Source organism: Myxine glutinosa, chromosome 1 (assembly GCF_964187855.1).
Source record: "Myxine glutinosa chromosome 1, kmMyxGlut1.1, whole genome shotgun sequence".
Classification (NCBI taxonomy): Eukaryota; Metazoa; Chordata; class Myxini; order Myxiniformes; family Myxinidae; genus Myxine; species Myxine glutinosa.
This window is the reverse complement of record NC_136261.1, coordinates 24,241,700-24,257,105: the sequence shown is the minus strand read 5'-3', so window position 1 is coordinate 24,257,105 and position 15,406 is coordinate 24,241,700. Positions and strand designations below refer to the sequence as shown.

The 15,406-nt window shown below is 46.3% G+C and overlaps 2 protein-coding genes across 3 annotated transcripts in view; one reads left to right on the top strand and one right to left on the bottom strand.

The window, feature by feature from the left end:
* The window catches only part of LOC137412767 (carnitine O-palmitoyltransferase 2, mitochondrial-like), a 79,766-nt gene extending 69,801 nt beyond the window's left edge, over nt 1-9,965 (bottom strand). For both annotated transcript variants that reach the window (XM_078769521.1, XM_078769575.1), the window contains exon 1: nt 8,637-9,965. In XM_078769521.1, coding sequence (XP_078625647.1) covers nt 8,637-8,680 — 44 coding nt within the window. In that variant the 5' untranslated portion in view covers nt 8,681-9,965. The remainder of the gene's footprint in view (nt 1-8,636) is intronic.
* LOC137416116 (carnitine O-palmitoyltransferase 2, mitochondrial-like) overlaps nt 1-15,406 on the top strand; it is a 1,201,140-nt gene that overhangs the window by 311,791 nt on the left and 873,943 nt on the right. The window lies entirely within an intron of this gene.

The window sequence follows — 15,406 nt, the reverse complement described above, 5'->3', positions numbered from 1 at the left end:
TCATACCTGTATTGAAAATCGCGTTAATTCGTGTCGTCTCGAGGCCCTGTACAGTGTACACTGTACAACCTTGAGGCTTTGTTTTTCTCTCAGCGCCTGTCGTTTGTGATCCAATAACTTTCGTTCTCTGTTTTCGCAGTCTTTCCACCCCAAAGCCTACTTCCTTATGTAAATCTCAACTCAAAAAAACAAAAAAAAAAGACTACCTTCTCTGTGCTCATTCGTTTATTCATTCTTATTCGTTCGTTCGTTCTTCGACCACGTGTTTCTCCCCCATTTCCCCAGATAGATTGTCAAATTTCAATTCGTTATTTTATCGTCCATGTGATATTGTTTGATTATAGTTAGTTTTGGTTTGAATTTCCTGTAACTCGTAATTAATTAATCGTTTTCTGCTCCTCGTGTGTGGCCTTGTAGTTGTACCCCCGTCGGTGTTTTGTTAACTTAAGTGTGTTTTGCTTGGCTCTTGGTTTTTTCCCTTCTACCCCGAACATAATACTGTCTAACGTTCTAAATCCCCACCCCCCCCCCCACCCCCCAAAAAAAACAAAAAAAAACCAAAAACATTTATTTTATTTTCTCCACGTGTACTGTTGTCTCATCCTGTATTTTCTGTCCAGGTGTGCTGTTCGCCCCACCCCCATTATCTCCTTGCCATCCACCGTTTGCCCTGTTCACGTGACTCGTGGTGGTCCCTCTCGGCTCTCCCCCCGTTGGTATTTTTGTGCATATAAGATTGTTCATAGTTCTGTTTAAATATTTTTAAATATGTTTAACCTTTCCCCTTCTGTTTTTTATTCAGTGGTATATTACAACATGCTGTTTTTCTTCCTATTTAAAAGGCTTTTCTCAATTTCCTCTCCAACTCATTCCACTTCAAAAAAAAGAAATTCAATATCTTATACGTCTCCCTTACTACATTGTCTAAATTCACATTCATTCCATCCCTCCTCCATCATCCTGAACCGGATTGCTAACTTGAAAATCACAACAAACCCAATTTGTTATCAATGTTCGTCTTTTATTAATCATCCACTTTCTAAACTCCCCTCTTGCCCCTCCCATCCAAATCCCCCCCCTTGCACCTACACTCCGAAACTTCCCCCTTGCCCCTCCACTCTTAAACTCCCCCCTTGCCCCTCCACTCCTGAACTCCCCCCTTGCCCTTCCCCTCCTAAACTTCCCCTTTGCCCCTCCCCTCCTAATCCCCCCTTGCCCCTCCCCTCCTGATCTCCCCCCTTTCCCCTTCCCTCCAAAACTCCCCCCTTGCCCCTCCCCTCCTAAACTCCCCCCTCACTCCTCCCCTTCAAAACTCCCCCCCAATCCCTCCCATTCAATTCTCCCCCCATACCATTCCTCTCCAATTCTCTCTCCTCCCCCCTCCTCCTCCAAGCTGCCTCCTCCCCACTTCGTCTCCCTTCTATCTCATACCTCCACCCCCCCAAACCTTCTACTTTCCTCTGCCCCCCCTCAAACAACCCCTCACTGTGCCGCATCCCGTCACCAGCAAACCTTTCATCCTCCTCATCCTTCCCTTTCTTGGAACTCTTCTGCAACATCTGAAACACTATCAACTGCTCTCCCTACCTCCCCCTCTCATCCTTCATCTTACCCTACTCCTCCCCTCCCCTGTCCTGTACCCGATGCTCCGCCTCTCTCTTCATTAACGGTATGGACCTCAAACATCCGGGGCCTTCGCTGAAACCTGACTGATCTCTCCATACAGGTTGCTTCTGACAATCCAGACTTGATCTGCTTAACAGAGACTTTCCTCCTTCAAGATGTCTCTGATTCCTTAATATCTCTTCCTGGTTACTCCCTCCTCCGGTATGATAGACCTGAGCCTCGGCCTGGTGGTGGGGTGGCTATCTTTGTCAAAAACTCTCTTCCTCACTCTCCTTGCACTGCTCTCTTTCCTCCTCACCCGCAGGAGTACCTCTGGTTACGGCTTCCTCTCCGCTCCCACCTTTTGTTCATATGTGTTCTGTACCGTCCCCCAAACAGTGATGACTCCATCTACATTTCACTGTCTGACAACATGGACCAACTTCTATCCACTCCTCCCAACTCTCTCTTCCTCATATGTGGTGACTTCAACTGTCATCATGCCACCTGGTTGGGTGTGGGTTCCTCTCTCACTAGTCATGGCACCTCAGCAAAGGACTTCTGTGACTCACTGGGTTTGACACAATCTGTCAATTTCCCGACCCGGATCTCAGCCAATGGAGTATCTTCTCTTCTAGACTTGGTTATGACAAACTTCCCTGCTAATGTCTGCTGCTCTTCTTCTGCTCCAATCGGTTCTTCTGATCATGTGCTTGTCAAAGTGGACATCTCTCTGGCCATTCTCAGAGAGCCTCCTCAGCGTCGACGAGTCTGGCATTTCACTCAGGCCGACTGGGACGGTCTTCAAGCAGCCATCAATCGTCTGGATTGGTCTCCCATCTCCACTGCCTCTGACATCAATTCTTCCTGGGAATTCTTCCAAAGCAAACTGATCTCTCTCATGCACAGATTTATCCCATCTCGCCTTCAATTGTCTTACCCTTCCTCCCGTCCATGGTACACTGAATCTTGTGGTGAGGCAGTTGCCCTGAAACAACTTGCCTTTGCCTCTTGGAAGGCTAATCCAACTGAAGGAAATCTCAGTTCCTTCCACCAAGCTCGGAACAAGTGTGTGTCTACCCTCAGGAGTGCCAGGAAGCACTATCTCTCCTCACTCAAGAATGAACTCTCAAACCTGTCTCCTTCCTCCAAATCCTGGTGGCGTCTGGCAAATCCGTTTCTGGTGTTTGTTCCCCCTCCATCCCCTCCCTTACCTCAAATGGCCACACAGTTGACATCGCACGTGACAAAGCCGAATGCCTCAACTCTGTGTTCGCCTCGAAATCCTTAGTCCCAAACCCATCTCTCTCTGTTCCCACCTTTCCCAGTCGAACCCAACTGCTCCTGGACTCTGTGTCCTTCTCTCCTGACAAGGTGGAGGAGTTTTTGTCAAACCTCGACTCTGATTCTGCAACTGGACCAGACGGCATCAGCCCACGGGTCCTAAAATCCTGCTCTGCCGCTCTATCTCACCCTCTCTCTGTTCTTTTCACCCTATCTTTTGCTCAAGGTCATCTGCCAGCATCCTGGAAATCAGCTAACATTACCGCTTTACACAAAAAAGGTGCAAAAACAGATCCTTGCAACTACAGACCAATCAGCCTGCTCCCAATTATCAGCAAAGTCATGGAATCCATCATTGCTTCGGATATGAAATCTTTCCTCTTCTCCAATGGCTTGATCTCTGATCATCAATTTGGTTTCAGACCAGGTCACTCTACTCTGGACATGCTGCTTCTGCTGTCTCAACAATGGATGGAGGTCCTCAATGCCAAACAGGAAATCAGAGCTGTCTCCCTTGACATATCAAGGGCCTTTGATACGGTCTGGCACCCAGCTCTGCTCACCAAACTCTCCTCCTATGGTATCCATGGAAATCTCCATGCATGGCTTGCGGACTTCCTCTCTGGTCGTAGTCAACGTGTGGCCCTGAATGGATTTCTCTCATCTCCCCTTCCTGTTCAGGCTGGAGTTCCCCAAGGAAGTGTGCTGGGCCCTGTGCTTTTTCTGGTCTTTATCAATGATCTCTCTGACTCTCTGGAAAATCCTCTCTATCTCTTTGCTGATGACTCCACTCTCTGCCGCTCCATTCCTCTTCCCTCAGATCGGCAGTCTGCAGCCTCCTCACTCTCTGAAGACCTGGACAAAATCACAGACTGGTCAAACAAGTGGAACATGTCTTTCAATCCTGCCAAATCTCACTCTCTTACTATGTCTCTCCGAAAAGATCGACTGGACAACCCTCCCATCTACTTTCTCAACAATCCTCTCCAAGAAGTTCTGTCACTCAAGCTTTTGGGTCTCACTATCTGCCATGATCTTTCTTGGGAAAACCACATTTCCAAGCTGGCCTCCAAAGGCAGTCGCCGACTGGGCATCCTCCGTCGTGCGAAGTCCTTCCTCGGCACACCTGAGCTCCTCACCACATACAAGGCTTTCATCCGCAGCTCAATGGAATACTGTTCTCCCCTATGGGCTGGTGCTCCTGCCTCACACCTGGCTCGGCTTCACGCTGTTGAATCCAAAGCTTTCAAAATCATTGGAATCTCCCGCGATGAAGCTATCTCTGAGGGCCTTTCACTCACTCACCGCAGGCAGGTAGGTGGTCTTTCTGTCTTCTACCGACTCCTCTCCGGCCTTGCTCCCCCAGCTCTCTCTGTGCTCTGTCCCCCAAATATTCCTACAGGTCGCACAAGATCTGCCAGCAACCCTCTGATGGTTAAACTGCCGAAATCTCGGCTCTCTGCTCACCTTCACTCTTTCATTCCTCTTTTCTCCCGCCTGTGGAACAAACTCCCACACTCCCTTCAATCCCTCTCCTCCCTCCAGGTCTTTAAAACAGCTGTTCACCACCATCTCTTATCTTCCCCCATCCATAACCTTGATCTTTTCTACCCCCACTAATTCACCCCAGATCCACCTTGTTTGAAATTCCAACTTATTTCCTGGAAATCCTGGCAGTGTCCATATGTTTATACCTCTCCCACCCCCCCCCCCCCCTTCACATGCCTCCCCCCCTTCACATGCCTCCCCCCCTTCACATGCCTCCCCCCCCAAAGCCCTCTCCCTCCCACAGATATCTCGATGTCTCCATGTCTCTCGGTCCCTGCTCTCAAATGTTGTGTTTGTGTCCTTCCCCCTCTCTCCCCATCTTGTCTACCGTTCCCGATTAGTCTAGTAGGAAGGCTAGGTCCCCCTGCACCCCCCGGAGATATACTTCTAATCAGTGTTTCTAGATTGGAAAAAATGTGTAGAAAATGACTAGCTATGGCCCCAAGCTGAAAAAATGTCCCACATACCATTTTTATGCAAATTACTGCTGCAAATTTTATGCAAAATTATGCAAATTTTATGCAAATTTTTGATGAGGAGTAGAGTTGAGGGGTCTTTGAGGGCTTCATCGAGGTGCTCTCGGTTGCAAGACTGGGTCATTCTGAGAAGCACAGCAGGGTCAGAGATCATGATGTTCTCCTCCTCAGTGAATCTCTCCATCAACAGCCTCTCCATTGCCTCACACACTGTTTTGAGGCAAAAGAGGGACTTTGCGTAGGCCTTTCCACTGAGAACACCTTTGAGAGATCCACTTGTTACTAGTTGTGCCTCAAAGAGAATCTCTGCATATCCAGAACCACGCATCTTGTGTCCAGTGAGCATCCCGATGTAGTTCATGGATGTGTGGAAGGGTCCAATCGTTACTACATGACTAGCAAATTCATTTGGCCAGCGCCAGATGATGGGAAGGGCTTTCATGCAGACACCCAGATCAAATGTATTCAGGACCCATCTCTGACCCACCTCAGCAGTTGCTGCCTCGGAACGCTTCAGTAGCTCACGAACAACTGCGTTGTCTGTGATCGGTTGGTGGATAGGCGTGCAGTAGTCGACTGTTGATTTGCTGGGTGGGGGAGAACCAGTTGCAGAGGTGAAACCCCCTAGCCCAGGCACAGGCTGCAGGCCATTGCCATGCCATGCAGGCACCAGGCACAGACCGATCACAGACAACGCAGTTGTTCGTGAGCTACTGAAGCGTTCCGAGGCAGCAACTGCTGAGGTGGGTCAGAGATGGGTCCTGAATACATTTGATCTGGGTGTCTGCATGAAAGCCCTTCCCATCATCTGGCGCTGGCCAAATGAATTTGCTAGTCATGTAGTAACGATTGGACCCTTCCACACATCCATGAACTACATCGGGATGCTCACTGGACACAAGATGCGTGGTTCTGGATATGCAGAGATTCTCTTTGAGGCACAACTAGTAACAAGTGGATCTCTCAAAGGTGTTCTCAGTGGAAAGGCCTACGCAAAGTCCCTCTTTTGCCTCAAAACAGTGTGTGAGGCAATGGAGAGGCTGTTGATGGAGAGATTCACTGAGGAGGAGAACATCATGATCTCTGACCCTGCTGTGCTTCTCAGAATGACCCAGTCTTGCAACCGAGAGCACCTCGATGAAGCCCTCAAAGACCCCTCAACTCTACTCCTCATCAAAAAATTTGCATAAAATTTGCATAATTTTGCATAAAATTTGCAGCAGTAATTTGCATAAAAATGGTATGTGGGACATTTTTTCAGCTTGGGGCCATAGCTAGTCATTTTCTACACATTTTTTCCAATCTAGAAACACTGATTAGAAGTATATCTCCGGGGGTGCAGAGGGACCTAGTCTTCCTACTAGACTAGATGTTATTTGTTTTATGTGTCTGTTTGTCTTTCTGTGTGATTAATGTTCGCTCTTTCACGAGCCTCGATCTTGTATACAAAAAAAAAAAAAAAAAAAAAAAAAAGTCTCAATAAGTCTATTTATTGTCACAAAAAATAATATGAACTTAGAGTTTTTATTTACATCACATAAAAAAATGTAAATCTCTAAAAATAATATGAACTTTATAAAATATCACAAAAAAGAATATGAACTTTATGTTTTTATTTACATCACATAAAAAAATGTAAATCTCCAAAAATAATATGAACGTTATAAAATATCACAAAAAAAATATGAACTTAAAGTTTATATTTATATCACATAAAAAAATGTAAATCTCCAAAAATAATATGAACGTTATAAAATATCACAAAAAAAATATGAACTTAAAGTTTTTATTTACATCACATAAAAAAATGTAAATCTCCAAAAATAATGTGAACTTTATAAAATATCACAAAAAATAATATGAACTTAAAGTTTTTATTTACATCACATAAAAAAATGTAAATCTCCAAAAATAATATTAACTTTATGTTTTTATTTACATCACATTAAAAGTGCTTCTGAACTTTACTTTTGCGTTTGTCGGAGCAATCACTTGTAAAGTCCAACAGTAGTCGCCCATCATGTTTGGATTGAATCGGCCTTGATATCGAGTCTCGATGATGGCAATTTCCTGGTGAAACCTTTCTCCATGTTCATCACTGACATCGCCAAGATTTTGTGTAAAGAAGACCAGATGAGAATGGAAGAAATGCATCTTGTGTGACATTCGAGCACCGAGCGCCTGGTAACTCTTCAACATCTTGTCCACAAGCTCTTCATAATTTGGTGCTTGAAAATTTCCAAGGTAACTGTTAGCAAGAGCCACAAAGCTATCCCAAGCAACGCTTTCCAGCTCAGATAGTCTCGTTACAAAATCCTGATTAGTGGGTACAAGACGAATTTCGGCTGTCGCTGATATTCCTATGGTGTACTGGTTTTCAAAAACTGGATGTGCTCGTGACAATTGGATATCATAATCGAATTCTACAGGTTCATGTTGGTTAGAATCACCCCAAAATATACTAGAACCATAACACTTTAAAAATTTTGTTGACCGGTGTATTCTTTCCATTTCTTAATGATGGAGCTCACTGTGCTCTTGGGAACTTTCATCACTAGAAATTGTTTTATACCCTGCCCCAGATCTATGCCTTCTCACAATTCTATCTCGAAGTTATGTGGACAGTTCCTTGTACTTCATGGTGGAGTTTCTGCTCTGACATGCACTGTTAGCTGTGGGACCTCATATAGAAAGGTGTGTTTCTTTCCAAATCATGTCCAATCAATTGAATTGGCCACAGGTGGTCTCCACCAAGTTGTAGAGGCATCCCAATGATGATCAAAGAAAATTGGATGCACGTGAGCTCAATTTGGAGTGTTGAAGCAAAGGGGTTGAAGCCCTATTGACTCAAGGCATTCCACTTTGACGTTAAGTGGTATTATGTGTAGATCATAAAAATAACTCAATGCATCGATTTTAAATTCTGGTTGTAACACAACAAAATGTGACAAAGTCATGGGGTTTGGTTTGAATACTTTCTGGTAGCACTGCACATCAGTATGAAGTTGAGAGGGAATATTGGTTTGCAGGCCATAGTCTATGGATGTTAAACATCCTATGTTGACTTCCTGAAAAGCGGACAAGTTATCACCATCACCCTGGCCAAATTAAAAATTCCTTTCACTTTCATTCAATGTCAGGCCTGGCTGCTGGTTCCTAAACGATCTGAGTTAAATGTTTCCCCTGGTGACCTCACAAAAAGGTAGGAATAATTTGGGCCGTTAAAAGTGCTATTAGATCATTGCAAACATAAAGATGTTTACAGATGCAATTGACTTACCATTTGTGGCTGCAGAGAAGCATCATTGAATAAATAAGTGAATTACATCAATAAATATGAGTTCCCTTTCAAGGAACCATGGTGATTGATTCATCAATGTGTGGGCCGTCCAAGTGGGAATCCCATCTACCGGTATTAGTTGGTGGACGTTAAATATCCCACGGTGTCCTTCGCGAAGAGTAAATGAGCTACGAGGAACTTTAACACAAGAGGAGGCCATTAGGCCCATCAAAGGTTATACTTTAAAGTACCTATCATGAAAAGAAGAAATCTCATGTGCTAAAAGCAAATATGCTGTCACGGATGGTTAAGTCAACCCCAGAAACAAGCACAGTATACAGCAAGGGTTTGTGATCACAAGATAACCCAGTTTCCGCATATTATAGAAACAGTAATGAAGATCAAGAAGTAAAATGAGTTCAAATAATTATCAATAAACTCACATCATTTTCTTCAAAATCCCAAAGTAAAAGGAATTTCTTGACATTTCAATTTTCTATCAGCTGCAAACAAATTCCCTCTTGCACGTCTTGCTTTCAGAATGTATGATTCAGAAGAAAATCTGAAAGTACAAAATACAGTTACAAACGGTCCAACCTCTGAGCTGCGGCTTGTTTGGAGTTTGGGGCCCGCCTTTAATATGGCCCAGAAAACCTTCGGGTTTTCGACGCTCTCTCATGCATTCTCACGTTTGACTGGGAAGACGGTCTGGATCCACCCCTGGTTATCATTGCCTGTGTTGACCTTCCCATACACACTGACACTAAAACTTTGTTTGATACCCTCGCCAGAAGAGAGGGTATTGCACTTGACTCCGTTTGTCTGTCTGTTTGTTTATCTGTTTGTCCAAACAGAATAAATATGATTTTTTTCTGCAACCATTGGTCTTATCTATCTATAATTCCAGTAATCTCTGTTTGTACGTTTGTACGTTTGTACGTTTGTACGTTTGTTTGTCTGTGACCGCTGTTTCTCGACAACCACGGGTCCGATATACTTTTAACTTGCCAGGTAAATTGCTGGGGACCCGAGGATGTGCCTTTTCAAGGTTTCATATTAATCGGACAATTACTTACCGAGCTATGTCCAAAAAACGATTCAACCAATCAGAGAGCAGCGAACTATCGCGTGTGCCGAACGTGGCGGACACACTCTGCCTCGGATGGCACATTTGAGAGCGTATTCATTTATTTCACGTTTGCAAACTATGTTGGCGCTATGTTGGCGTTAAACTATGTTTTAAAACTAATAAAAACGAATTTGCGATTCATCGTAACTGCGATATACGACCTTCCTCCGGCAGCCAATCACCCATCAGCCAAAGACCTCACTTCCCGTAGCCAATCACGGGACACGTTGTTGCGTGTTTTTCCTTTTCATTTTTTTTATTGAATTGATTGATTCCTTGCGCTTAAATGGCAAACAGCCAAAATACGTTGGCGCTAATTGAATAATTGGGCATTATTAACACTAAATGGCGAATAATCGTAACTGCGACATGCGAACTTCCGGACAGTGAGGCCTTCACTTCCGGCCTTACGAAAGTGCCGACTTACTGTCTCGATTGTATCTTCCCACTGTCTTATTGTTATATCTATCTATTCTATCTATCTATTCTATTCTATTATCTGTTCTATTATCTATTATACAATGCCCCAATCGAGTCGTCGTTTACGAGAACGAAGGAACGAAGCTGCACGGCGTGCACGCGCAATGGAATCTGACGAAGAACGTGCTGCTCGCCTGACACGCGACGTTACGCGCGTGACAAGTCGTCGTGCAGAAGAAACGGATGAAGAACGGACTGCTCGCGTGGCAGACAACACTCGACGCATAACAAGTCGTCGTGCAGAAGAAACGGATGAAGAACGGACTGCTCGCGTGGCAGACAACACTCGACGCATAACAAGTCGTCGTGCAGAAGAAACGGATGAAGAACGGACTGCTCGCGTGGCAGACGACACTCGACGCATAACAAGTCGTCGTGCAGAAGAAATGGATGAAGAACGGACTGCTCGCGTGGCAGACAACACTCGACGCATAACAAGTCGTCGTGCAGAAGAAACGGATGAAGAACGGACTGCTCGCGTGGCAGACGACACTCGACGCATAACAAGTCGTCGTGCAGAAGAAACGGATGAAGAACGGACTGCTCGCGTGGCAGACAACACTCGACGCATAACAAGTCGTCGTGCAGAAGAAACGGATGAAGAACGGACTGCTCGCGTGGCAGACGACACTCGACGCATAACAAGTCGTCGTGCAGAAGAAACGGATGCAGAACGGACTGCTCGCGTGGCAGACAACACTCGACGCATATCAAGTCGTCGTGCAGAAGAAACGGATGAAGAACGGACTGCTCGCGTGGCAGACGACACTCGACGCATAACAAGTCGTCGTGCAGAAGAAACGGATGAAGAACGGACTGCTCGCGTGGCAGACAACACTCGACGCATAACAAGTCGTCGTGCAGAAGAAATCCCTCACCAGCGAGAAGACCGGCAAGTTAGGGATGCCCTGCACCATCAGGCTGTACACCGTGTGAGACTAGAGCAGGCTCGCCATGACAATCGCAACCTTGCTCGATACGATGATACCGATTTCTTCCGAGAGGTACTTCATGGTGAGTACAGGCACGCGCTGAGCAGGACCTCAATATTTCAATGCACTAAATGCTCGCATTGTGCTGCTTTGGTGTGGAATGAGGAGAGAAGAGGATTTTGCTGCAACCACGGCAAGGTCGATCTTATGCATGATCCTACGAATCCAAAACCCGGTTCAATTCCATCACATCCTCCAGATGCTATTAAAAGCCTTTTCCTTAGCCAGGCCTTTGTGAAGCACGCGAAACAGTACAACAACGCGCTGGCAATGGCAAGTATCGGTGTCCGAGAGATACGTATGCCTGGCTTCAATCCTGGAGTGCGCATACAAGGTAAGGTTTACCATTACATTGGTGCTCCTCTTGCCGATCTGGGTTGTACCCCCCGCTTTGCTCAGATCTACTTTCACGATCCAGCCCATGAGCTGGATTATCGTCGTGCCCACACCTCGAACAGTGGCCTGAATGAGCAGTTTTTGCTAAGAGCACAACAGGCCATTCATGAGTGCAACCCATACGTCCAGCAATTCAAATCAGCCATTGAGTATGTGGTTCATAATGATAGCGCCAATGAACTGAATATTGTGTTAACAGGTCGCACGCGGCGCCGAGACCTTCATCATGGTACCGTCAACCTTCCCTCCCCAGACAGCGATGTGGCTGTCATTGCTCCAGGGGCAATAACAACTGAGCAGTTTGGAAGGCTGGCAGTCGCTGTTCACCTCAGAGGGGGAGGTTTACAGACAATAGACGCCATGCATCCAGCGTATGACCCACTATCATACATACTTCTGCTACCCTGCGGCTCTCAGGGGTACCACACTGAGTTGGCAGGGACAACGCCAACAACTTTCTACCGCTACCATCTACAAGTACGTGATCCTACTCATCACTTCAATCTACTGCTTCGTGGTGGAAGGTTGACACAGCAGTACGTATGCGACATGATGGCAAAAATTGAGTCACACCGTCTCACTTGGATTCGCTGCAACCAGAAGTCAATTAAGGCAGAAAAGTATAAGATCATCGTTGATGCGTTGAACAGTGATGCTGAGGTGCTACCTGGACGCCTCACCATTCTGCCACCGTCTATTTATGGGTCGCCACGTTAGGCCAAAGAGTTTCAGGATGCAATGGCTTTAGTCCGAGTCAAGGGAAAGCCAGACTTTTTCCTAACATTCACCTGCAACCCAAAGTGGCCAGAAATTAAAGAATCGGTTTTTGAGGGTCAGCCCCCCAATGCAAGACCTGATATCATCGCCCGGGTGTTTCATATGAAGGTGGAAGCACTCCTCGCAGACATCCTCAAGCATGACATCTTGGGGCATGTGGACGCTTACGTGATGGTGAAGGAAACGCAAAAGCGTCACCTTCCCCATATACACATGCTCCTGACCGTGGTACCTCGCGACAAGCCCAGAACACCAGCAGATGTCGATCGCGTGGTCTCTGCTGAGATTCCTGACAGACTCACAAATCCGGAACTACACCGTATTGTGACATCACACATGATTCACGGCCCATGTGGGGAATGGAACATCTTGAGCCCTTGCATGGCAGACCGGAAGTGCACAAAGGACTATCCCAAAGCCCTACGACAAACGACAAGCTTCTCTGATGACTCCTATCCCCTGTACAGAAGACGGGCAGAAGCTGCACCTGGTGATCCCATCATGAAGACAATACGAGGCGGTGCTACCGTATTAGTTAACAATGCATGGGTTGTGCCTTACAATCCATATATTGTCCTCAGGTACGATGCTCACATCAACCTTGAGATCGTCTGTGCTGTCACCTGTGTCAAGTACCTGTACAAATACCTTGAAAAGGGCCCGGACCAGTGCCTGGTCAGACTTGAGCCTCATGAGAGGATGCGAGAGGCATTACGACATGATGAAGTGGCACGCTACGAACTAGGGCGTTACATCACCGCATCTGAGGGATACTGGCGCATATACGATTTCCCCATTCAACGCAAGTACCCACCAGTCGAGATGCTGGCACTCCATCTACAGGATGAGCAGGCGATCACGTTCAATGACGAAGGTGCCGTACAGAACTTGGCAGAGTCAGGACCCCCTGCAACAACCCTCACCGCCTTTTTCGAAGCCATGAATCTCCATCCACACATGCGTCATGTTCTATATCCAGATGTATTCCAACACTTCACCTACTTGAGGAAAAGGTTTCAATTGCGGAAGAGAAGGCTGAGTTTCCAGGATAACCGTAAGGCTGATACGGTTGGGCGACTCCCCATTATTCCCGTCAACTCACATACTGCCGAGTTGTACTATCTCCGCATGCTACTGTACCGCGTGCCTGGCCCCACATGCTTTCAGGATCTCCGTCGTGTTGGTGGTAGGGTCATGGAGACCTATCTGGCAGCCTGCATTGCATATGGCATCGTTGACAATGACCAGGAGGTGGATTCTGTTATGGAAGAGGCTGCAAATATTGCATTTGGCCCTGCAGTCCGCGAAGTATTTGCCAACATGCTCATATTCGTTCTCAGAGGCAACCACGTGCAGTTCTGGGAAAGGCACAAGTATGTGCTGTGCGAGGACTTCATGCGTGCAGCAGGTGTGAATGAACCAAATGGACGCATTGTGAGTGCAGTGCTCCAAGAGCTGAGGAACAAAGTTGAGTGCCACGGCTTTTCGCTCAGTAAGACCTTTGGCCTTCCTGAACCTGAACCACTTCATTTCCAGTCTCGCATTCCGCGCGTCATCGAGCACGAAACAGTGCACAATATAGGAGAACTTGAGGCTCACATCGCTCAAACAGAGTGCCTTCTTAATGACGAGCAGCGCGTTGTTGTCGATACAGTGATGCGGAGTGTGGAACACGGACATGGCTGCATGCTTGCAATTGATGCAAGTGGTGGGACTGGGAAAACATTCACATTGTCTCATATACTCAACAAAGTACGAGCAATGGGCAAAGTGGCTCTTGCAACTGCTGCAAGTGGTATTGCAGCTACGCTGCTGCCTAAAGGGGCCACCTTCCATAGTAGGACCAAGTGTCCTCTCATTCTCACTGATGAGTCCACTTGCAACATCAGTGAAAATGACACCACTGCAGCACTCATACGCATGACTAATCTAATGGTGGTGGATGAAGTTTCAATGATGGATCGTCGCGCATTGGAGGCAGCAGATCGAACATTCCAGTGGCTTCGGGGCTCAGAGGACCCATTTGGCGGCATCGCAATGGTTTTCAGTGGTGACTGGAGGCAGATCCTTACTGTTGTGCCACACGGTATTGACATAGTTGGAAGGTGCTTCAAGAGCTCATACCTGTGGAGAAAAGTGCAGATACTTCGTCTCAGAGTAAACATGAGGATCATGCAGGGTGCTGGAGAACAACAGGACGAATCTGAATTTGCAAAATTCCTGCTGGATCTGGGTGAAGGGAAGATTCCTGTCAATCCAGAAGAGGGTGAATTTGCTATTGAGCTCAGGGAACCGCTCATTCTTCCAGGTGAAAAACTTCAGGATATTGTCACTTGGGTGTACGAAGACTTGCATAACAACATTAGCAACCCCAAGTGGCTATGCGAGCGTGTTATACTATGTCCGACCAATTCCGAAGTCGATCAGGTAAATGCCTACATGACGACCATATTTCCAGGGGAGGAACATGTTTGCTGTAGCGTCGATACAGCGGAATCTGAGGGTGATAATTTGTATCCGCCTGAGTTCCTGAACACCCTCTGTCCATCTGGTATGCCGCCACATCGAATCTCTCTCAAGGTGGGTATGGTAATCATGCTGCTGCGAAACTTCGACCAGCAAAGCGGGCACTGCAATGGCTCAAGGTACATCATACTTCAGATCCTTCCAAATCTGTTGGTTGCACAATCTGTGATGGGTGTCAATTCTGGACGCACATTGCTCATTCCACGCATAACCTTGAGTCCATCTGACAACATGTTCCCGTTCACTCTGCGGCGTCGGCAGTTTCCGGTACGACCCTGCTTTGCCATGACTGTGAATAAATCCCAAGGACAGTCGCTACACCATGTTGGGATCTTCTGCACACGAGACTTCTTCAGCCATGGTCAGTTCTACGTGGCGGCCAGTAGGGTTGGCAGATCCAGCAGCCTCCGCATTCTTGCCCTGGACGAGGAAACAAAGAAGAAGCGCCGTTTCCTCAGCAACGTTGTTTATGAAGAGGTGCTAACGAGATAACGGTGTGTACAATGTACATGTAGACAAGTTTTTATTATTATTTATTTTTTGAAGAAAAATTGTTTCGAAACGAATTCATCAAAAAAAGTGCACACCTTCTTTTGCCAGTCGTACACCATGTTAGGATCTCCTGGAGAAGTGCCGTTTCCTCAGCAATGTTGTTTATGAAGAGCTGCTAACGACATACAGGTGTGTACATGTGGACAATTCTTATTATTTATTTATTGATTGAAGACAAAATTGTTACGAAAAGATTTCATCAAAATAAGTGCACTACTTCTTTTGCCAGTTGTACACCATGTGAGGATCTCCTGGAGAAGTGCCGTTTCCTCAGCAATGTTGTTTATGAAGAGCTGCTAACGACATACAGGTGTGTACATGTGGACAATTCTTATTATTTATTTATTGCTTGAAGAAAAAT